The sequence below is a fragment of the Gavialis gangeticus genome, unplaced genomic scaffold (assembly GCF_001723915.1).
Source record: "Gavialis gangeticus isolate Ggan-Ray unplaced genomic scaffold, GavGan_comp1, whole genome shotgun sequence".
Lineage (NCBI taxonomy): Eukaryota > Metazoa > Chordata > Crocodylia > Gavialidae > Gavialis > Gavialis gangeticus.
Genome location: NW_017728992.1, coordinates 174,730 through 197,998, shown reverse-complemented (window position 1 = coordinate 197,998; position 23,269 = coordinate 174,730). Strand labels below are relative to the sequence as shown.

Here is a 23,269-nt window from a genome sequence, read left to right as displayed (position 1 = left end):
ATTTAACTTTACAAACCTACATACACATATATTTTGTGGAAATGAAGTTGGCATTATTAACAGTGGTGATTGTAGTTATATTTTCTATATGCAAAATTTTATTTTCTCTTCTTGTCTGTAATTTTCCAAAAAAAGATCAGATTTCCTTATGTAGTAATTACTCCAACTAGAACTCATGTACCCATCCAGACAATTCAAACAAAAATAAAAGTGTAAACAAACTTGTGGAATATGCTGAAAGCTGCTGAAGGCAGATTGAATCATTTTTCTATACAAATCACAATAGTGGGGCAACTACACCTGCAACAAACTTTGTGCGCTAAACAAAATCATTATAATACAGTTGACACATTTTATGTTGTCACCCATGCGCTGCTTGGGTACGTCCAGATGTGCGTGGATGTTTGGTTCCCTGGGGACAAGCAGCAGCGATACATGTTGCACCACTTCTTGTTCCCAGGAATGCCCGAGGCACACACGCTTTAGTGTGCTGCAAGTTACCCTGGGTGGGGAAGAGGAGGTTGGGGCGCTAGCAACCTTATCTGGGGTCCTGGGAGTGTCCTAGGGCTACAGTTGTGGCGATTCTGCCATGCGGAGCCTGACTGGCAGCAGAGTGCGACTCTGGGCAGGCCGGCTCCACTTTTAGCAGCGCGTGCATTTGTCAAGCGTGCATTGCTCCATTTCTTATTTCCATTATTTTTTTTGACCTCTGGATGTCCACAGGTCAAAACAACCTGCAGAAAAAAACCTGGCGCAGCACATACTCGGGCAGCACAGAGAACCTTGGACTGTGCAGTATGTGGTGCTGCAAATGTATTTGTAGCACCACACAGTGCACGACTGCACTTGTCTGGACACACCTCTTGGGTCCATCTTATGAAGACTTACAGACTGCTTCAAACTGTTAAATTATTAATTCTCTGTATTCCCATGCAAAGTTCAGTGCAATGTCTGACATACTCTGGAAAGATTAGCTTACAGTGTTTGCTTTACTGTAACACAAAGGGAACAAACGGCATCAGGCCAGAGTAAAAGAAGGACCCTGCTCAGAAGAGCCTACAATTTAATATCACTAAAGAAAAGGTGTATCAAATCATCTAATCTTTTTTCTGGTGTCTACAAGTGGATTAAAAGCTTAATTTCATACAAGGTGTATAAAACCAATGCTTTTATTTTTTTGAATGAACCGTGAAGTTGATTTTTTCTACTGTTTTCAAATGCTACACATTTCCATAAAATATCTATTATTAAATGTGAAAAGATCCAAGTCATTAGTTCCTTTTGGCACTTTTTCAAAATGCTACAGTAAACTCATATTAAAAACTGGATAACCAAAATGTTCATACTTTTTCATGAAAGATGTTATAGTTGAAGAACCAGATTATTTTATTTTTTAGAGGAGTTAACTGTCATTGACTCCTATATACTTCACATACAGTTAAAACAAAGCCTTTGTTTCTCTATTTGCAATCCTGGCAGAGTTTCTGATCTTAAATGTAGGGCTAGTTTTAAAAAAAGTACTTTAATAACAATAGGTTCTTAATAACAAATCTTAGTTGAATTTGAAGTCTCGAGTACAACAAATCATTTAAAAAGCAAACCAATATTGAACCAAGCATGCATAAATGCCACACAAAATTATGATCTTCAAACTGCAATGGAAACGCTTCAAAATACTAACATTTTCTCAATTTACTGAATTAGTTTATTATTAATGAATATCCCCTTATGTGAAGAGAACTCACTCTCTCTGGCTAGTTACTTCTTAGATGCTTTAGGAAAAATCATTACTCTTTGTTTATGAGAGTCTGTTTTACCACAGAAAGAACCTTAACATCTAATTCAGGATTTTGAAATCAGGTCAGAAAAAAACAACAGACAGAAAACCCCTAATACAAATAACTTGACACAGTGGGGAAAAAATACCAAAGTAATATTGAAAAAAATATTAAAGATATAACGTTTTGGGGGAGTGATATCCCTCTTATATAGCTCTGGAGGGAGTGGGATAGGCAGCACACAGTAACATGATAGACCAAAAAGACTCATACTGTTATATAACTCTGAAGCATGAACTAATATAGAAAAATGCATCAGTTTCCCAAGTGTCATGACAATCTCATCTATACTGGTTTGAATATCACAGGAAAATTTACAGTTTATGAGATCCTAAACTTTTTTTTCAGAACTGTCATGTATAAAGCAATGAGATGTTAAATTATTTAAAATATCTAACTTGATCCCATAAAAGCAAAGGAATTGGGAGTTGGACATCTACCCATAACTACACATATTGTGCCTACACAGAGCAACATGTCAAATTAACCTATAAACCTTGAAATTCATAAGCAAAATTCAAACTGATACATCTATATATCTATATCAGTTTGAATTTTGCTTATGAATTGCATATATGTATTATTTACTTAGTAAATTTTCATTAAATCCTTAAGGCTAAATATGTAAGAGGCCTGCCTCATCTGGGCTCCAATTTTAGCTTTGCAATTTTGCAAGTGCAAAAATTGCACACATACAAAATTCTTTATTTAGATAAGTCAATCAAGAATGAGAAGACAAGCATGAATTTAATCTCTACTATTTAAAATTTGGCTCTTGATAGTGCCATTTTACTGCAAATCTACAATATTTGGCTATATATTAACTATCATGCTTTGAGCCCTATTTGTAAACTAAAAATTCAATATTATGGGTTATCTATGACTACGTACACTGCCATGACAGAAGTCTCCCAAAGATTTAGTATAACCTCTGTAACTTGGGTAGAACCAGATACATGGCCTTACAGAATAACTTAGTCTAGGTTATGTGGTCAGATTTGTGTACTGGTATTCGGCATTACAATGTAATATATATGCCATGTGCTACACTGTATAACTTAAGAATAAAGAAACCCTGCCATAAATTTTAAGGTGATTCAGTCAGGAATTGAATAGATATGATCTAGCTAAAAATAAAGCTGATCATTTGTCCTGGGTCCTGTTGATCAGAGGAGTGTTAACTAAACAATAGGTGGAGGAAATTTAGTTTGTAGGATATGTCTCTTTAGACCATAAGACATTTTACAGAACAAACCTCCATTTTTTTCTGGTGGAAACAATGCACGAATTCAAGCCTGCATTAGCACCTATATATGAAAAACCAGAGGTGCCACAAACTCCAATCCAAGAAGAATGATAGGTTAGGGAAAAACAATAGTGCACTGTCCTGATTCTCAAATCTCAATAATACCACATCTTAAAGAATTTCAGATCTCTACCTATTTTACCAGGATATTTAGACAGAGATTTATTTTAAAATTCTAACCTCCCTTGTTGCTCACTACTTCCCCAATAAACAAACACAAAATTAAAATATTTGAAAAATACAGTGTGAAAACATTCACCATTCAGCCTCTTTCAATCACTGCAAGCAGACACGTAGCCTTCTTTCATCTCTACCGTAAGTCCTTTCATTACATTTGGTCAAGCAGACAAGAATCCACAGGAAACATCTTCCTATTGAGACCCTGGTGCACTGGTTTAAGTTGTAAGCTAAAGAGCAACACTTGATAATATTCTACTTCAAAAGTTAACCCAAGGATTAAATTGTTTGAACAAACATTCCTACGCTGCATGTGGATAACTCTTACTTGACACAAATCACAAGTCTTGTTAAGTTTTAGGCAGGTTGGAAGCACCACTCGGTGACATTAACATTGTCAGCTTATAAAGCACGCTAAGTTTGATCTTCTATGAAGTGAAAGATGGTCAAAAATGTGCTGAGAAGCAACAGATAATTAGTGCTTTACTCTATTAAAAGGTTTCAATGTTTCTAAGGAAATACACTCTTAGATTAGCTAAAGATACCAGTGACGAAAGGTTTGGAACATAGCTTCTGTTCAAAGCTACTAAAAGTTAATAATACAAATAACCAAAAAAATAAATACCTAGTTAGTCACTTCAGCAGATCACAACCCAACTCCAGTGGATATACTTCTTTCACAAGGTGTTTTCTGAAGAAAAAAAGTCTACAAACAAGGCATCTGAACTCTAAATCTGCATGGTAATATGCAAAGCAATGGGAAGTAGACGTTCTCTCTTGTAAAGATAAAGTGCTTAATAATGCAAGGCCAGCAGATGTTAGAAGGTTTAAAAAAAAAAGAAAAAAAAAATTGTGCTTCACTGAGCTGTTCCTAGGCACAGCTGGAAGAGAAAGAAGGCCACAACTGTTCCAACCTCAACGCAGAAGAGAACAACTACTTCATACTGAATAGGTACATCCTGGCGTCAAAATCATTCTGCAGTCATTTTCACTTCCTCAGGACTCTCTCTAGATGACCTGAAAGAAAATATTTGCTTGCTGAGGAAGAGCAAACAGTTTTTCACAAAAGGAAAATGGAAGAGAAAATATATAGTTGCAAAATTATCACATATTGTGCGTCTATTCACATTTGATAATTGAAATTACTAGATTATTGCTATACATAAATTTAACCTGGGGCACAATCTGCTTCTATTTATGTGAACTACCCCAACAAAAACTCTCCCTGGGCCTGAAGAAGGGCGTTTGTGCCTGAAACCTTGCAAAGAACAATTTTTCCAACTATTTAGTTGGTCTAATAAAAAATATCACATCTACCCAGAGAACCTTGTCTTTCTCTTCCAATGGAGCCATTTGTATTACTCACTGAAGTAGAGCACAGGATTCTAGCTTGCAAACACTAAATGCACCCACATCTTTTTACATTATTTTTATCATTGAGGGTGACAATCAGATTTTTTCTGAATTACTTTGAAAACTACATCTGAGGCACTTACTGACTTCCTTAAGTGAGCTGAAGTTCAGTGGTCATAACTAAGCTGGAAGAGTGAATTCTAATTACCCGCTGTACTTGGCACGAAACATTAGCAGTAAACATCCTTCTTGGATAATTATACACTTCCAAAATCCTGTAAACAGCTTAGTAAAACCCTTCCAAGGCTAGCCTTATGTTGTAAGCATACTTAAGTGAACATAGAAGCACAATGACTATCTTCATAGATGTTTTCAATATTTATTTAATTGCAGGCCTACTCATACTGGCTTCCTATACTTTAGTGTATGATTTTAAATGTATTTTTATTGAAGGTACAGAAATGACAAAGCAAGTCTAAAACATTTTTTAAGGAATAATGTAAAAGTTTATGCCCTCAAATGTTGGGTCCAACAGATCCCCAAAATACTGTACCATGAGACATTTGACTATATTACTGGCACACAGATTACCATCACTAAGGCTGATGGCCATCAGATGCACATAAACAGGTCATCACAGTCATCTCCAAAATATAAAAGAAGTGTATTACACAAAGGCAAATATACACTAATCACAGGATATCAAGATATGATAACATCCATTACAATGGATTCTGGGCATCCTTTATGTGAATCAGAAATCTGGCATATCAGGAGTTCCACATGCTTCCTTCAATCCTTAAAGCATTCTGTAATACAGAATATGCTATTTTTTAAAATCAGCCTTTAAAAAAAAAAAATAGATGAAAGAAAAGCATATTCTGTATACACGAACTTGGGCAACCAAGTAACATAGTATTATTTTTTCCATACTATTTTTTGTTTCTAGTGCATTACAAGGCAGTCAATTACTCTCCAACTTTTCACAAAATACATGGCCTAGTGTCCCCTATATATGGATATTTATTCAAACTGCCTATTGTCAGGCCTAGACTAATTTTCTTTTAAATTAACTTCTATCCATTTTACTTTTGTATTATTTTGCTTAAGGTAAAACAAACTTGCATCTATTTTATTTTGATTATATGTATTATTTAGCTTAGCTTTTGTATGGCTTAGCCTAAGCTAGACTCCATCTTATTTTTATATTGCTTGGTGTAAGTGTAACACCATTTTGTTAGGTTTTTTGTTTAAATATAGTTTGCATGTGAAAGGAAGAGATGACCTTCTGTTTCAATGGTCAAAGTTTCAACGACCAAAGGCTGCAGTAACCTCCTGTTCCAATGGCTGAAGATTGCAGATAAACCCAAAACAAAGAAGAATTTGCCCGAAGTAGAAACGACAAGCCTGATCAAAACAGGAACAATGGGTCTGAACAAATCATGCATGATTCAATCAAAGGAACTGAAGGTGTGCAGCTGCCATGTAAACACCATGACACAGTGAGGCTGTAGACCTACATGGGAAACAGCTACTATAAAAGATGGGTGAGAATAAAGAAGTGTTGGGTACTTTTACACAACAACAACAGAGCATCAGTACATATCCAACAGAGGCCCGGATCCCTCCTTAGGTTCATCTTAGCCGCCCAATAAGCTGACTCGAGCAACTAAAAGACTGGTAACATCTTAGTGTCGGCAGAAGTGAGTGCGAGTGCAAGAGCTGAGAGCAAGAGTGATGTTTTAATGCATTTGCACTTACAATAAGCATGGCATATTGCCTTGTCCCCTGATAAAGATTACACTTGCTTTTCAACATACTGCATGCACAGTAGGTACAACACTGTGACATATTCAACAACACTTTATTTTTCTACTTACCAGTATATCTGCAAAGGCCATGGCGTTTGTGATGGGGTGGGCACTGAATTTGTCGGACTCACTAATATGGCACTGTATATGTTGGAGGCAACCACAAGGATACAAAGAAGTATGGGTCCAATAATTGCCCCTTCCAATCCCAGGTAATATGCTCCACCAGCTACTGCGAGACCTGTCAGGTAAGGATGGCCACCTCTGGAAATACAATACAAAGGAGTGCAAAATGACTACATAAAAGTGGTTCCCAAACTATTCTTTTGGGTTGCATTTCTGTATGACTGCACGTTATGGATAAACAAAGAAATGTAACACTTTATGTCACTATAACACTGTAACCTCTCAGACAATCTAAAAAAAAATCATAGAGAAGTTATATTTTTCTTTTATTTCCATTATTTATATTTTTTCTTCCCCTTCTTGATTTCCAATCCCTACCTCTTACACACCTCTAGAAGTCTGCCACATATCCACAACAGTATGTGTACGCCAATTAAAAAAAACAATGCTAGAGAACCATCTTATATGATGTGCCATTATTACTGTATTTACCTGATTTCAAGATAGTTCCCCCCCTCATTTAACACTGGGGCAAAACACCCTTCATCTTGGATTCAAATATGAAGTGGTAGTGGGACAGGCAGCTGCTGTGGCTCCAACTCTGACCCCACCCTGGGTTGGGGCCAGAGCTGCAGCTGCTGCCTGACGCTCACCCCACCCCTGCATCCCCCACCACTCTCCCTGCTGCATCCTTGGTTTTCTCCCCACCATCTCTCGCTTGCAGCCTTAGCCCCCCTGTTCAACCTTCCTCCTACTGCTTGCTCCAGCAGGCTATGTCCCTGGTGCAGCCCGAGGCACAGAGCATGCCCCCAGCCCACCCCATAGCAGTGGCATAGAGAGAGAATTGCTGCTACAGGGCTGAGCTGGGGCTATGTTCCATGCCCCAGGCTGGAACAGGGGCAGGGTCTGTGGTATGGACTAAGGGTAAGCAGGGAGCAGGCACAAGGAGGGTAAGTGTGCTGGGAGGTGGACAGGTAGAATGCAGCAAGCTGCCTGTCACCTCTCCCTCCCCACCAGCCCATCACCTGCCTTCTTACTGCCTTCCCCACTACTGTTTGCCCTATTACCACTGCTTTCCCTACTGCAGTGGCAGTGGGGAAAACTAAGACGGTCTTTCAATAATTAGATTCTACATGTGGAATATTAGAACAAGTTTATACATTTTGTTCTAATTTCCATGTATAGAATCTAATTACTGGGGGGAGGGGTATTTTAAATTCAGGATCATCTTGGATTTAGGTAAATATGATATTGTAAAAACATGGATTGATGACAAAACATTTAATATGTTTGTAACTATTATTAGATATTTATGATGCAAAAAAGTATAATCATTCTACTTATATTTAGCATTTTTCGTAGTGTTTATGATATGATAAAACATTCAAAATATTCAAGAATAATCCCTGCCCTCAAGAGTTCATTCTAGTTAAACTTAACATTTGAGAACAAAAAGCTAATGGGCATTCATAAAATATTTTCTTTGTAAAAAAAATTTTAAAATACAAGACAGCTGATCACCATTTCTCTTCATACAACATTTCAGTACCAATACATTAATGTAATTAACATTTTGTCAATAATAAAGAGATGCAGGAATAAATGTTTTACATATCTCAAAAACAAATGTTTAAATAAAGCATTTTTCTACCATCTCAAACTCTTAGCAAAAGTTTTTGAAGTGTTAAACAAGTGATGTTCAACCTATGCCCCAGTATGATAGATCCAACCCTGGCCCAATCTGGCATGTGGAGCCACATCATATGGTCCATAGAGCTCCTTACAGGTCCACCATTTGGCAGCAGGGGAGCAGTGGTCATGTTAAATCATCATGGCTCTGGAAGCCAGGGCAATTAACACTGCCATTGCTTCCACACCACTGCGGATGAGATTCTGCCACTGCTTTCCTACATCCAAAATTTTCTGGGCTGGTTAGTGGGCACCAAAGGCTGGCTAACATGACTTCACAGCCTGGATTCAGTACACAGGCTGTAGGTTGAACATCACTAATTCAGACTTTGCTTTTAATTAAAAATGTTAATAGACAGTGATCTAAAAGACACTAATAGCAATATTCAGTTTCTGGCCTGTGTTCCATTTCTGAAGATCAAAACTAAAATCTCCCTAATTGAGAGGCTAAAAGGTGAACCTTACACACACTACTTACTTTAAAATAACATGACGACAATACATATAGAATTGTGTGGGAAAGCTAATAACTTTAAATTAGTACACGTTACTGGAAGTTGTATCTGTTTCTAGAGAAGGAATAAACACACTGGTTGGCCAGAGTTCTGCACCATCTTTTACATAACACAGTCCTGAAATTACCACCTCCACTCTTCTATCCCTGGCTTTTGTTACTATTGCATGGGGCTAACACAAAATACGTCATGATTTTGTGATGTATGCATTACAAACCCATTTCATTTGTGACCCAAATGAGGCCTAATAAAACAGCTGGGGGAAGAGAGGTAAGTTTAGTTTTGAGAGAGTGGGACACAGACAAAACAAAAGATTTTACTCCTACCTTTTGTGCTTCTAATTGAAAATGAAGTGGTGACGGTTTCCTAATTTAACTCTTTGTACTTATTTTCTGCAACTGTCAATTACAATGTTGTGGTCCAAGCTATTAAGTTATAGGCAGCTGCCACAGCAAATGACATGTTGGAATATAACTTCAATATCAGTTTTAATACAGTTCAAAATCCTTCCATAACCTAATTACAGCTCTTCCAAATAGAGTTAATCCAACCAACAAGACAGCTGGATGTGTACTGCTTTATTTAATGGGAAGTATACAGTTTCTCTCTTGCAAGTAAATTTATTTCATGGACAGTAAACAGTCAGCTCATACAGATGAAACAAAGCAGTCTAACAGCTAAGTGGAAAAATTAAATTACTGGCTTCAAATGGTCACTGCCCCTAAAATCATTAAAATATTTTTCCAATAATCATTTATGAGTTTTTTATACTGCACTTATTGGCCCAAATTTCTCAGTAAAGCAACCAGTTTAACAATCTCCTAAGAAACTTATTAACACCGTATATATTCTCAGCAACAGTTCTCTCTGCCTAGTATCAGTAAATGGACCGGTTGAACAAGACCAGTGATTAAGATTATGGCAAACCCCATCTATCTACAGAATGGAAATGAACAGTCTATCTAATGTTCTCCTAACCACATTCTAATAAGCCAAACTTAAAACTCCGAGGCCAATCCCAATACTGGGCTAAGAGTCTCTGTGAAGAGAACCCATAAAAGGGGAATTTGACACCAAAATGCTTTCATCATGGACTAGTCAAGCCATAATGTCCTACCATTACTGGGTTCCCCGAAGTTTCTGAAGTGTCAGGTATTGGGTCACTCTCAGAATGAAGATATTGGACTGGATTATTCTTTTGCCTAATACAGTACAGAAATTTCTGTACTCCTAGATTTGCTTCTAGGCCTAATCAAAATTAAAACCAGACTTTCCTCATTTTCAAGGCCAATTTAGCCCAGACGGCTCCTGTCTGACTGGAGAAGAAATTCCTGTGGCTGTCCTGACCATTTGGACAAGATTTACTGTTGGGTATTACATGATTTCATCAAGCTTGTTCTTGTAGGATTTAGAAAAATGCAATTAAGCAAGGATATAATGCCAATATTAAAAAAATACTCTAGTCTTCAGGTACACACTTACCCGGATATATCAGAGTAGATTGCCGTGTCTACAAAATACGTTGGCAACAAGTGAAAAACCAAGAGCAAAATGGCTTTGCAGCCTTCTCCTTGGACGAGCCACAGATCTAGAACTGCAGGTACTGCTGCCCAGTATGTCCCCAGAAATGGTACAGCTCCAAGGATTGCTGCTAAAGCTGTAGTAGTACATCATGTACAGGAAGTTAGAAAGCCGAGATTAGAAAACTTAAGTTTTACAAGCATACTTGGGGTAAGGTTCTGCTAATTTTACTGCACAAAAAGTCCCATTTAAAAATCAACAGGACTACTTTAAGTAAGAAACCAGAAATATAGATGGTAGATTAGGCTCTTCAAGGAATTCACTGCTGCAGTTTAATAAAAGAAGAGCTAACCACTTTCAAAATTCTAACAATTTACATTTTTATTCCATACAGAGAACAATGAGATGCCAAAAATGAGCAATTCCCAAACACAGGTGAGCATTTTAAAAAATTAAACAACATGCATTTCTGGTATTTCCTCCACACTAAAAATATATTTTTTTGTTTTATAAACAGCCTCTGTAAGACATTATGGCTTACCTGATATAACATAGTAGAAGCACCTATATTATTACAATTTACTGAAGGGTGACTGGTTGCAAAATCAAAATGAATGAAGTCAGTAAGCAGGAGCAATGGTTTTGTTAAATCAAAACACAGATACTTTGATTTGTGCATTAATTAATTTGTGACCAGCATAGTGGGGGTTCTTTAAAAATCTGAATATATATTATAGGTAGGCCCAGATGCATAATCTATTAAGGTTAACCAACACTTCCCCTTACAAGAAACTTTCAGTTGCTTACGAACTTTAGTTGTGTGTGAAAGTTTCACAGAAATGAACCTAATGCTTATTTTTAGATGTGGAGGGAGCAGGAGGGATTTCAGTCAAAATTCCTTAGTCATTTTCAAAAATTACATTAGGTGAAAAAGTTCTGTCCATGGTAAAGTGCACACTGATAACTTCTTTTCTGGAACAACTCATTTTGTTTTGGTTTTGGGGGTTTTTTTAAACAAGTAAACCAACTCCCTCCCACCCTGCCCCCAATAAATTGTATAAAACCTGCATTACAAGGTAGTTAAGGTTGAAAAATAAAAACTCTGGAGATAGGAATGCCAGAGTTTAATATTGCCTGTGAAACTTTAAATTTGACTACCTTGTGCATATCCTAGTCTTCACACAATCGCACACTATTTTTGCTGAAGGACCTCTATTTATAAGTCAGCGCTCACGAGAGAGATCAGATCTGGAGATGAATTAGGGTGCTATTGCCTAAGGAACTGATTTTCTGTAGGACCTATGGTGCCTGTAGATGTGTGGGAAAGCTACTCCGATGCACTGTAATTACAGTGCATCAGAGAAGACTCAATTAAAACAGTCTAATGGAGCATGCTAATGAGTGTGCTCCAGCAGCCTCCGCATCCATATCTCATGTATCAGTGTCTCCATGCTTCAAAATGGCAGCAGGGGTGTTTTAACTAAAGCTTGTTTCAACACACTTTAGTTAAGGCACCCCCACTGCCATTTTGAAGTGTGGAGATGCTGATACACAAGACATTGTCGGTGCTTTAATTACAGCAGCTCTTGGAGCCGCTCTAATTAAAGCGCCACCTGTCCCACCCACAGAATATGTGCAAAAATGCTCTGTGTGACATCTGTTGTAAATGCCAGAAGGTGTACAGCAAATCAGATGGAAGAAAACAGAGGTCACCTAGTTAAAACAGCTGGATACTACTCTTTGCAAACTGGATTCTATTTTTGCCTTTGCTACAGATGTGAGGCAAGTGGTTTAAATAAAAAATCTCTTTAGTGGCCAATGTATGTGATGTTCCCATTTTCTTGGTGCCCAACTTAAAACACCATATGTCTGGCTTTCATGAGCACTCACCACTGCAACTGAAGTGAATACAAATAAGCGTTTGAAGAAAAAGTGTTATGTAAAAGTACTCTGGAAAAATCTGGTGCTAGGTATCTCAAGTTGCATACAAAAGATAGCAGCAACTTTTGACCCTAACCATAACTGGAGCTTAACTGGAGGATAAGACCACCTTTCAGCCTGTGTTCAGAGCAGGGTTTAAATAATACGTAGCTCAAGTGGAATGGGGACCACATATTGAACAACAGATGAAAAAGAACCCTCTAAACTATGTCCCTAAACGAACATCATCTAGATCCTTTATAATGAATGAAGCAGGGATTCTGTGGAAAAGAACAGTATGAGAACAAGCAAAGACTGTGCTGCTTTTATTAGCACAAGGCAAAAGAAGTCGCAGAAGCAAGCCCAATTATAACATTTCCTAACTTTCAAGTGCTTGATATTGCAACATTATTAATATTCATATAAATAATTAGGGTTAATTAATAATTAATTACAATACAATTATATTGCTATTGTCTGACAATGAATATGTGTGCATTCTTACCTACCTGATGGAATGAAGACAATATTGATTCCAAATATGGTGTGAGTCAGCCAGGTGTACAGTCCATAGAACCCAGCCATTTTGAGAGAAGCATCAAACACACCTCTAAAATAATCAAAGATACCTTAATAAATTATGCTGGCTAGAAGAATTGGGGAATGATAAAAGTGTCCAGGTAGTGTGAACAATATTCAAACCATCAGTACAATAAATTACTTGGTTCTAATTTTAATAATATACAAAATATCTGTGTACCAATAACTAAGCACTGAGTTCATCAGTCGCCATTTAAAACAAAAACTAATTATGGGTTTTCAATACTAGATTCCTAGGACCCATTAGGGTAGTGATAAAGCTCCAGTAACTACAGATAAATAACGGAGTTGATTTGGAATTAAACTGAGATACTAAAAAGGAAGGAAAGAGGATTAAGTTATTACTGCCATATACTCTTCAGGCATTTTCCTGTATAATGACATTGTGACACCAGCTGTTCCATCCCTTTGATTTTGCAACATACCCTACCTACCACAAGTCAAAATATTTAGCCCTTTACTTCTCCCACTAGATTTCCAAATGCCTCCACTTACCCCCGCCAAAAGGAGTACCTCACCCTTCTTCTCCATGACAACTATTCAAACACAATAGACTTTTTCTACCCTCTTCTATTCTTCTGACTCTACCTGTTCACTTCTCTCTTTCTGCATCTGTCAGCTACCCTGAACACACACCTTCAAATCAGATCATCAGTTCATAAGCGACATACCCTGTTTTCACATCTAAGCGCATCACAACTACAAATGGCTTTTATTCTTCATATTGGCACCTATGTTTCAGATTGTTGGGTAGATTACATAACTTGTTCAAGGCAATACAAGTTATATGCAGGTGAATAGGAATTTTAACCCAAGACTCCTGTATCCCAACCAAGTAGTGGACACAAGCCTACTGTTCTGTTCAGTAAGTGCCAGAGCTTCAGCACTTACCCTCTAAAGTGTACTCCAGTCAACCCTCATGTTACAGATTCACAGAGCAATTAAAACTTGTGTACGGAGAGTTCCTCCATCAATTGCCTTGAAGGCAATGTTTTAATTCAACTACCATATACCAGTCCCCATACTCGACTCACTTTATTCCTTGAAGCATGAGGCTCATGTTCATTTTCCTTTGAATCACCCTTAGCTTGCACATCTGTAAACACTATTTACAAGGAATTTTATCCTTTTTTTAAATTTAAAGAATACAAAATTGGTCTTAAATCATGCAGAGATGAGCTGCATAAGTGGATGACATCACAGAAGCAGTATTTATTTTCACTGTCAATGTATCATTTCAATCGAATGGGATAGGATTAAAAAAAACAAAAACAAAAACACACTGATCACCTTCCACCACATATGACATTCTATTATTAGGACTGTATGAAATAATTTACAAGGCAAATGTCTTGTTCTAGGGATTAACACAAAGCCTCAAACTACAGCTCTATCACTGTTACATAACATCAGTATTTGTCAGTCTTTATAAAACTCTTGCAGTCCACTGAGGGAAACTAAATAGATTCAGTTACCCCTAACACCTCCAGGATCTTTTCCTCAGAACAGAGCCCCACTTATATTATACAGCTGTACAAGCTGTAGAATAGCTTTATTCTTGGTAATAAGGCAAAAACTTATAAATTAGAAATAATGGCCCAAATATGAAATCCCCACAAAACCAACTTTTATTAAATACTAACATCTAAGACAAATCAGTCAAGCTGTTTTCCCAGATGAGCGCCAAGGGAGGTGGGGCAACCACTTGCAGCAAGATGTGAAGGTCAACCAGTTCAGCTTCTGACAATCTATTAAGAACGGCAGGGAGAAATATTTGCAAAGCTGAGGATACCTTCCCTGAAAGCTCTGAACACTTCAGCTGACCGCAGCTGCCATACTATTGCACAGGAGATAATACATTTTGAGCTAACCAAAACGTAACATATTTTAAAAGGGAAAAACAATGCATTTTAGTCATGCTAGAAGTAAACTTCAAGCTCTAGGGTGATTGATGATGACGACAACGATGTTGACATTTTAAAACCATGTCTTGGGGTTTTATTTTTTTAAACTATCTGCTTTATTTTTAAAAAGAAACTCATTTAAAATGAAATCTGAATGTAATACAAAATATACAGTAGGGACTTGTAAGCTCTTAAAATATTTAAACAAAAATTATCCAATTCACTTTAATGAATCAATTAACTTATTTCAAAAAACTAAACTACACGCTGAAGTGTGCTATAGAAAGAAATGGGATAAAATATTAACCTCTGAGGTCAAGTTTTATAAATCTGGCAAAGCAGGTCAAATATTAAATGCTTGATCTTCTAGGGGACTCAAGAATTGGACTACTAGGTGTAAGAGACCGGCAAAACCATTGCAAGTATTAGGATCATGTCTGACTCCCATAAGAACCACCAGGATCATTCACAGAATCCATCTTCGTCAGAGGTTAGCAACCTAGGACACCTATACATGTGCACAATGCCACTCTGATGTGCGCAAATGAGAACACATTAGAGCAGATTATTAACTGAGTCCACTGGAGCATGTTAATTAGCATGCTCCAGCAGCCTCCGGGTCCTGTGTATTCAGCGTCCCCATGCTTCAAAATGGCAGTGGGGGTGCTTTAACTAAAGCTTGTCAAACGAGTTTTAAAGTGCCCCTGCCACCATTTAAGCACAGGACACTGAATACATGAGACACTGCATGTGCTTTAAATTAGAGTGGCTCCCAAGTGATGCTGTAATTACAAGCACCCTCTCCTCTCCCACAACCCTAGAGAACATGTAATGATTTCCCTAGAGCCCAGAGGCCAAATATGGCCTGCAAAGTGCTTGATGGTGGTGTGCAGTGGACGTTGTAGTAGGTAGCCTAGGCACTCAGGAGTGGGTAGCAGCCTGCAGCTGGGTTACAAACAGCAGCCCACTGCCCTAAAAGGTTGCTGACCCCCATTTTAGAGCTTCTGATTTATGGATTTTTCCCTATGTAAGCTATGAAGTACAAGTGGAAAAGCTGATTAAAAAAAGATGGTTTAGATCAAACATTTCCGCTTGGCAACTGAAATCATCTAGATTTAAACCAAACAACCAACAAAATTAAGCTCAAAACTTTACTATCATAAACAATTTTAGCAAGCAAGCTAAGTGTCAGAATTTGTATGAGAACTTCAAAGTGTTAAATTAATATATTTCAACTCTTACATGAAAAAAACATTTTTCTTCACTGTTAGATTTAACACAATGTGTAAGTTCTCTATAGAAGACTGAACAGAATATAATGTGCTTATAATGAGAGCCTGTTCACAGAACAGCTGTGCTTTTAATGAAAAAACTGTTAATTCAAGTAATTTTAAATGTTGAGGGGAAAAAAAATTCTGATGAACTCATCTTCTTCTATATAGTAGTTTCTCAAAAGCAATGGGATAAATACCAGCTTAAATCTATGCACAATTTTATAGGTTGTTGATTTTCATGGCCAAATACTTTTAACATCTGCCTAAGTTGCTTGAGGCTTCATAAAAACTCACAATCAAACAGCTGCCAGAAATAATATTCAAGAACGAATGGGAACGGATGTGGATGATTAGCAGGGATCCTGGTTTTCTCCAATTTGAAAAAATCCCCAATTTTCAGTTTTAAAAAAGTAACCCCAAATCCACATTTTTCCATGATTAAAATGAAACACCACCAATATCTATATAGTGGCATTTCATTTTAAATCATGGAAAAACGTGGATTTGAGGTTACTTTTTTTTAAACCAAAAATTGGGGATTTTTTTTTTAAATTGGAGAAAACCTGAATCTCTGTTGATTAGCAAAGTGTGTCAGAAAACTTTGGACTAATTTGAATGATTTTAAGTCAGAAGCGAGTCATGGAGTGCAATCCAGGGAGCTTGAAAAACTGGGCAAAGAAAACTCAAAGCCAGTGGCAACATTTTTTAATTCAAGTTGACCGGTGAGGTCCCAGAGGACAAGAGAAGAGCTACCATAGGATACAACTTTTGAAAACAGAAAGGAAAACCCAGAAAACTATAGATATTCCACCCTGACTTGAACACATTGGTAATTACTGTATGAAATTATGCAAGTCAAATTGTAAACATCTAGAGAACAATGGGGTAATCATTAGCACTCAACATGGATTTAAGAATAAACAGTACCAAAACAACTTCATTTCCTTTCCTGCTGTGACAAGGAAAATTACTTTGTGGGTAACGGAAATGTGGAGGACACAAAATACCTGGACATTAGTGTGCTCTGACAGTCGCATCTGCCATTTTCATAAGTAGATTAGGGAAACAAGGGATAGATAGAATATTAGGTGGCTACATAATAGGTTAAAAATCAGAAGAGGAATAAATGTAAAATGACTCTATGTCAGACTAGAAGGAGGTCTAGAAGTGGAGTCCAAAAGATCTGTTCTAGGTCCACAGGTAATAAACATTTTTATTTATAAACATGTAGGTAGGGATGGAGCATACCAACTGAATCTGCAGAAAACACAAAACTGGTCAATTCTGTAGACATGCAGTGGGATAGGATTACATTTGGCTTTTATGGAATAAAAATTAGCCTTTCTAAAATGGCCTTTCTAGACTGAAGAACTGAACCATAAAAACAGCACTGAAGTCCAACAAAGACAAATACCAGGAAAGAAAAAAGCACAAATGCAGAATGGAGAGTAGATTGGAACAACATTGTCAAGTAAGACCCGGGTGTTATAGTGGATCACAAATGCATCCATGGGATGCTGTAAATTGCAAATGCAATTTTGCGCTGAATGAATACAAGTCTTGTAAGCAAAAGATACCACTCTCTTTGGCATTGGTTGACCCTCAGTGGGAACAGCACAGCAGTTTTTAGCACTAAATCTTATGATGAATGTGAAAACTCAAGAGACAAGCAAATGGGTGGAATGCAAGCTAAAGGAGAAAAAATAAGGGAGGAGACATAATAGCAATTTTCATAGACCGTATTTACTCACATATCACGTGCTCCTTTCCCAAAAAAAATCAGCCCCCCCACCAATGCTGGGATGAACGTCTTAAGCAAAGAAGCTGATTTTCTTCACCACTGCATTGAAGCAAAGAAAATAAAAATGCTGTGCTCAAGATGGCTGTCATCTTTTAGTTCCCTGCTAGGAAGCAGAAGTGGGTACAGTCCAGTATTTACCTTTCCACAGCCACTCTCAAAACAGCACTGGCTTTTGGCCAGTTTTGTCCTGGAACAAGGATATGTAGTATTCTGGTGAATGATTCCAGTTCACTGGCTTTTAGTTACAATAGAGACTTTGGCAAAGAAACTTCTAATGAGCTTGCAAAACAAAGGAACATTTGTGCCCCATATAGCCTTGAAGGAAATAAAGTAACATTTTTCCCCCTACCTACTGGGTTGGCTTCTTCATCACAGCAAGAATGCACCCCACTTCTGCCAACCTGCCTCAAATGCTAAGCTCCCTCACTGAATAATGTAAGCTGTTTCAGTCTTTTTCAGGCCTGGAGTCATTCCCTTCTACTGAGGGAACATATCCTACTTGAACACTTCCATATAAACATGATCTGGAACTATTATAGTGGAGCTCATCATTGGTGAAGTGAAGTTTTTCAATTACTGTACATCTTACCAGGAGCCTCCAAGAATATTAAAGTATAATTATACTTTCATATTGTTTTTTTTTCCCTGAACAATTTTTAAAATCCTCTAGTTGATCTGGATTCTTTAAATTGAATACACACAAATACATTTTAAGCTAAAGTTGATTATGCAAGCCTAACCAAAAATCATAGAAAACTATCCTAAAAAAAATGTATGTATACTTTGGCTAAATTAACATGATACATGTTCTCTCAAGATACGAGACTGAATGGGTAATAGTTTTCAGTTTATAAGCACTCTGGGTTGAGGCAGGTGTCCAAGGTATCAACTTCACTTGCAATTAAAATGTTTCATCTGCAAGTACTTGAAAGTGATTTTTTGATATGCGGCAATTTTAAATTTTCCTACAGACATTGTGAAGGAAGAAAGGAATATCCTACTAAAATAAATGCAACATGCAATGGCAAACAGAGACATGACTCCACTGGCTGAAAAAAAGAATTGCCTGAGCATGCAGGGCAAACTAGTGGTGCAGGCTACAGTGTAATCTGGACCGAGCTTTAGCCCAGGTAAGTAGGGACTGGAGGTGGTGGGTTGTGAGGCTGCAGGGGACTGTGGGGGGAGGGGCGAAGGGGGAGGGTGCTCGAGAGAAGTGGGTCCCCCTGCATGGCCCCCTCCACAGTAGCAGTGGCCATAGGGTGCTCAGGGCTCACTGCTGGCAGAGCACCTCTATGGCATGGTGTAGCTCCAGCCACCTGGCAGCAAGCGCCACCTTTGGGGGCTCACAGGGCTGTGCGCTGGCCTGTGCTGGATCCTGTCTCCATGGGAGAGAGCTGACGGTTAGCCCCTGCAAGCAGTGCTCGGCCTCTGGGTAACAGCCTGAGTGCCACACTGCTGCCTGAAGGCACACAGCCCTGGGCTAGGCCTGTGACCTGCGGCACAGGTGGCACTGCATGCCAGGCAGCCAGGGCTGCATCATGCTACCCTGTGCCTCAGGGGGGGCTGTGCCAGAAGCCAGGATCTTGCTTACTACTACTACTAGGCTTGATTTCTTCAGTGTTTATATTATGAAGTCCTATCAACACCATGTAGTGGTCTGGTGCAAAATGCTAAAGTTATATATTACCATCTGAAAGAGGCAGATATATTTGAGCCACATGTGTTGTAGGTGACATGAGAAGATTTAATTTATCCTTTCAAACCACCTTATAGATATATAAACAAATAGTTAGTTGTACACACGGTTTGTCCATGGTCAGCTACTTTTTTTTTTTTGTCCCGGTGATTCCATATGCAAAATGAACAACAGGATTGTTGTAACTGCTAGTAAACTTAAAATCTCTGCATATCACATGATCAAAAACAATTAATAAACAAGTAAACTCAACTAAAATAAATACAGCTCAGACGATATGTAGTAACAATTGGCTCACTGAGATTAGTTTTTAGTGCATGGTGCAGATTACTTATCTATTACAACAGTGATATGCTAAGGAGATAGTGAAGACAAATTTCTATTCTACCCATTCCCCCAGTGCAAACACATATGTAACAAACTGAATATACTGTGATACTGAAGTATCCCCTTGAGCTCCAAATTTCTCTCCATCAGTCTGCTGCTTATCCCCACAAACCTTAGTTCCATCTGCCCCAATCCAGTCCCTGTGGTTTCAGAAGAGAAAGCTTTGCTAACTTAGACATTCCCTACAATATTTTATACATCCTGCAGGAGCAAAACACCTGAAACAGTCAATTATTGTGAAAAAAACCCACCTTTATTATGATCAGGCAATCAGTAAAGTATATAAAACAGAAAAGAAGTTATACAAGACAAATCACACAAAGTGAATTTTAAGTTGGATAATCAGAATGCATGAAAAATAATCATGAAAAATAATGAAGAAAGATCTCACCCTGCTTTTCTTTCTAGAAAGCGGCACATTCTCAGTTAGTAAACTGTCACAGTTTCCTGCAAGCAGCTTCTTTACCTTCTCAAAAGATTAGTCCAGCTTCTGCCAGTTGGAGGACAAAAGCATCCTAAGGCTAGGTATCTCTAGACAACAATTTGCTTCACCTAGTGTTCCTTATGTACCTTTATCATCTCTCTCTCACTCTTCAATTCTTGAAGAACACATGTACATTATGCAAGTGACTTCAACCCCTCAAATATTACTGCCTGTCAAGCCAAGTGTTATCCCTCATTTACAATTGTAAATAAGGAAAGTAGAAAGAATGTATGTGTTTCAAGTAAAAAAAACTGCTAACCATAGTTCCTTAGCTATCAGTTAACAGGAAAAATAATAGCTCATTCTCTTCAAGGACTGAAAAATATGAATCTCTGTATGAAATTTCTTATAGGTATGTGTGTCCTGAAAATGCATTCACTCTCTGCCCCCACCCTACCTACCCAACCCAGGGCTTCATATTTGAACTGTAAATAGCAAGTGTTGGGGATGGGTCTCAACTCACAGAGGCTGGTTAATATGCATAACTATCCCAAGTGTGGATGCTCAGGCACCCTCTACAGGTTACAAACCAGTTAGTTTCACAATACTTATTGCGCAATTACCTTGAGACAAGCTACCATGCAAAGCAGTTATCATGCCATAAAAGCTCCAACCAGCTCTAAAGTTGGACTTGGAAAATGTGCACTAACTTTAGGGCTGAAGTGAAAATGAACAACTGTCATCTGACCTGGGCATTCCTGACACTTAATTAGCATTTACACTTCACTGCCTCCATCCAGTTGCTTTATAAAAAAAAATACAAAAATGCATTTATTGCAAATACCATAGGTCATACACACACAAAAATGATAAAACCAAAGAAATCTTAACACTAGATGCAAACAGAGACCTAACACTACATTAGTAAATCCAATATATCTATGCATGATACATGGCAAATCCCCAATCAATCCTACTTTTAGGTGGGTTTGTAACTAGATACGTCAAGACTTTGTTAGGTTCTTCGAGCAACTAACACTAGCGACAAAGCTGAAAAATCCACCATTAGAAGAGTGCTATTTGGAAAGAAGGAGAACCAGAACAGATAATTTGGGAAAAGGAACAAGTGCACTTGATACATGCTATTAACATGAATCCAACATTAGGCACAGGTGACAAAATATGTCTGTGAAGTTAAAAAAATTACTTCAACATTTTTTAATCACCTGTACTGGATAGAAAGAGAGGAAATGGAGGCTCAATATTCTGCCTCACACAAACCTTGGAGAGACAACCCCATACACTTGTTTAAATAGTATTGAGGGCAGTGGTCTTTTAGGCCTAAAAATTGGACTAAATAGTCTTAAAGAAACAACTGTAAGATAATTACAACTTTAAAAGAAATGCATAGAAGCAGCTAACTTTCTAATTGTAATAAGGACAGCCTAGACACTGAAATTTCATAGGAACTAAATGATTCAAATTAATGCCATAAAAACTGTCTAGCTACCTGAAAGTTGCTTTTCTAACTCTGGATAAATCTCTTAGAATCCAAATTAGAGGAGTCGGGGTAGATCTGCAAGGCAACACATAAAAAACAATAATTGATAAGTAAATTCTCTCCTTCCTAACACTGCCTATGCAAGATGTCTACTGTAAGAGTTTAAGTAGCTGTGATGACCCTGAGGAAAGAATGCTGAAAGCCTAAAAGGACTGAGGCCTCTTTCCAATGAAGAATACCCAATCAACATTGGATATTGAAAAAATAAACTACATGTACAAGGAACGAGTTCCAAATAGTATGACCAAAAAGTCTAACTTTTGGCTTTTTTGTGTAAAAACACAAATAAGTGTTTGGATATCCTCTAGTATTTTGTAAGATCCAGTAAAATGGCTGGCCAGCTCATAATAGTCTCTGCCTATATTATCACATACACATCAGCTGCAGAGACAAATCAAGTCAAACAATGTGTTACAAAATAAATCAATCAACTGAATAGAATTGGAACTGCTTCTACATTCTGTAAAAACATGAAAAGGCTTCCAAATAGAACTTCCCAGAAGTTTTCCATAATTTCCATGGTAAAAATATCACATCACCCAAAGAAATGCAATACTCCCACCATTAATACTCCAGCAACCCCATTATTGAGTGAAGTGCTTTAAGATAGAACAACGGTTAAGTCTTTGAAGAGGGACAAATGAATCCAACAGCTACAGATGTTGAGGTAATCAAGATCACTCAGGTCCTGTCATATCTTCAGAACAATAGTTATCACTGAGAAAGGTTGAGGAGTAATGGACAGTTGGAAGGACAAGAGGAAGAAAGCAAACCAAAATCATCTTCGTTAATGCAAGGAATTGTGGCAATGATCTCTGGAGCAAAAGACTGAATACTGTATTCCAACTTCTGACAAACGACTACATCTGAATGTTTCTCCCATTCACAAAACTGTAACCACTCAGTCCATGACAACCCACTCAGATCTCTTCTATTCATGTAAATCAGAATCATTGGATCAAAGAAAATTGGGGTTGGAAGGGACTTCAGGAGGTCATCTAGTTCACCTCCCTGATCAAAGAAGGACCAGCCCCAACTAGAGCATTTCAGCCAGGGCTCTGTTGAGCTGGGCCTTAACCTGCAAGGAAGGAGATTCCACCACCTCTTTAGGTAACATGTTCTAGTGCTTCACCACTCTCCCAGGGAGAAAATTTTTCCTTATATCCAACCTAAAACTCCTTTGCTGCAACTTGAGACCATTACTCCTTGTTCTGTCATTTGCCACCAGTGAAAACAGTCTAGCTCAGGGGTGGGCAATTATTTTGGGTGAAGGGCCGTTCACCCAGCTTTGGCAAGCTGTCAAGGGCTGTGTGGGTAGCCCCACCCCTTGACAGGTGCCACGCCCCCTTGTCACCACCTGGGGACT

At 38.0% G+C, this 23,269-nt stretch overlaps 1 protein-coding gene across 1 annotated transcript in view; it reads right to left on the bottom strand.

Annotated features, from left to right (window-relative positions):
- Positions 1-1,103: 1,103 nt before the first annotated feature.
- The window catches only part of TMEM245 (transmembrane protein 245), a gene marked incomplete at its 5' end in the record, with an annotated part of 178,928 nt that continues 156,762 nt past the window's right edge, over positions 1,104-23,269 (bottom strand). Inside the window, 4 exons of the mRNA XM_019518358.1 lie at positions 1,104-4,338; positions 6,555-6,749; positions 10,298-10,472; positions 12,766-12,866. Of these exons, the coding sequence (XP_019373903.1) occupies positions 4,293-4,338; positions 6,555-6,749; positions 10,298-10,472; positions 12,766-12,866 (517 nt within the window). The remainder of the gene's footprint in view (positions 4,339-6,554; positions 6,750-10,297; positions 10,473-12,765; positions 12,867-23,269) is intronic.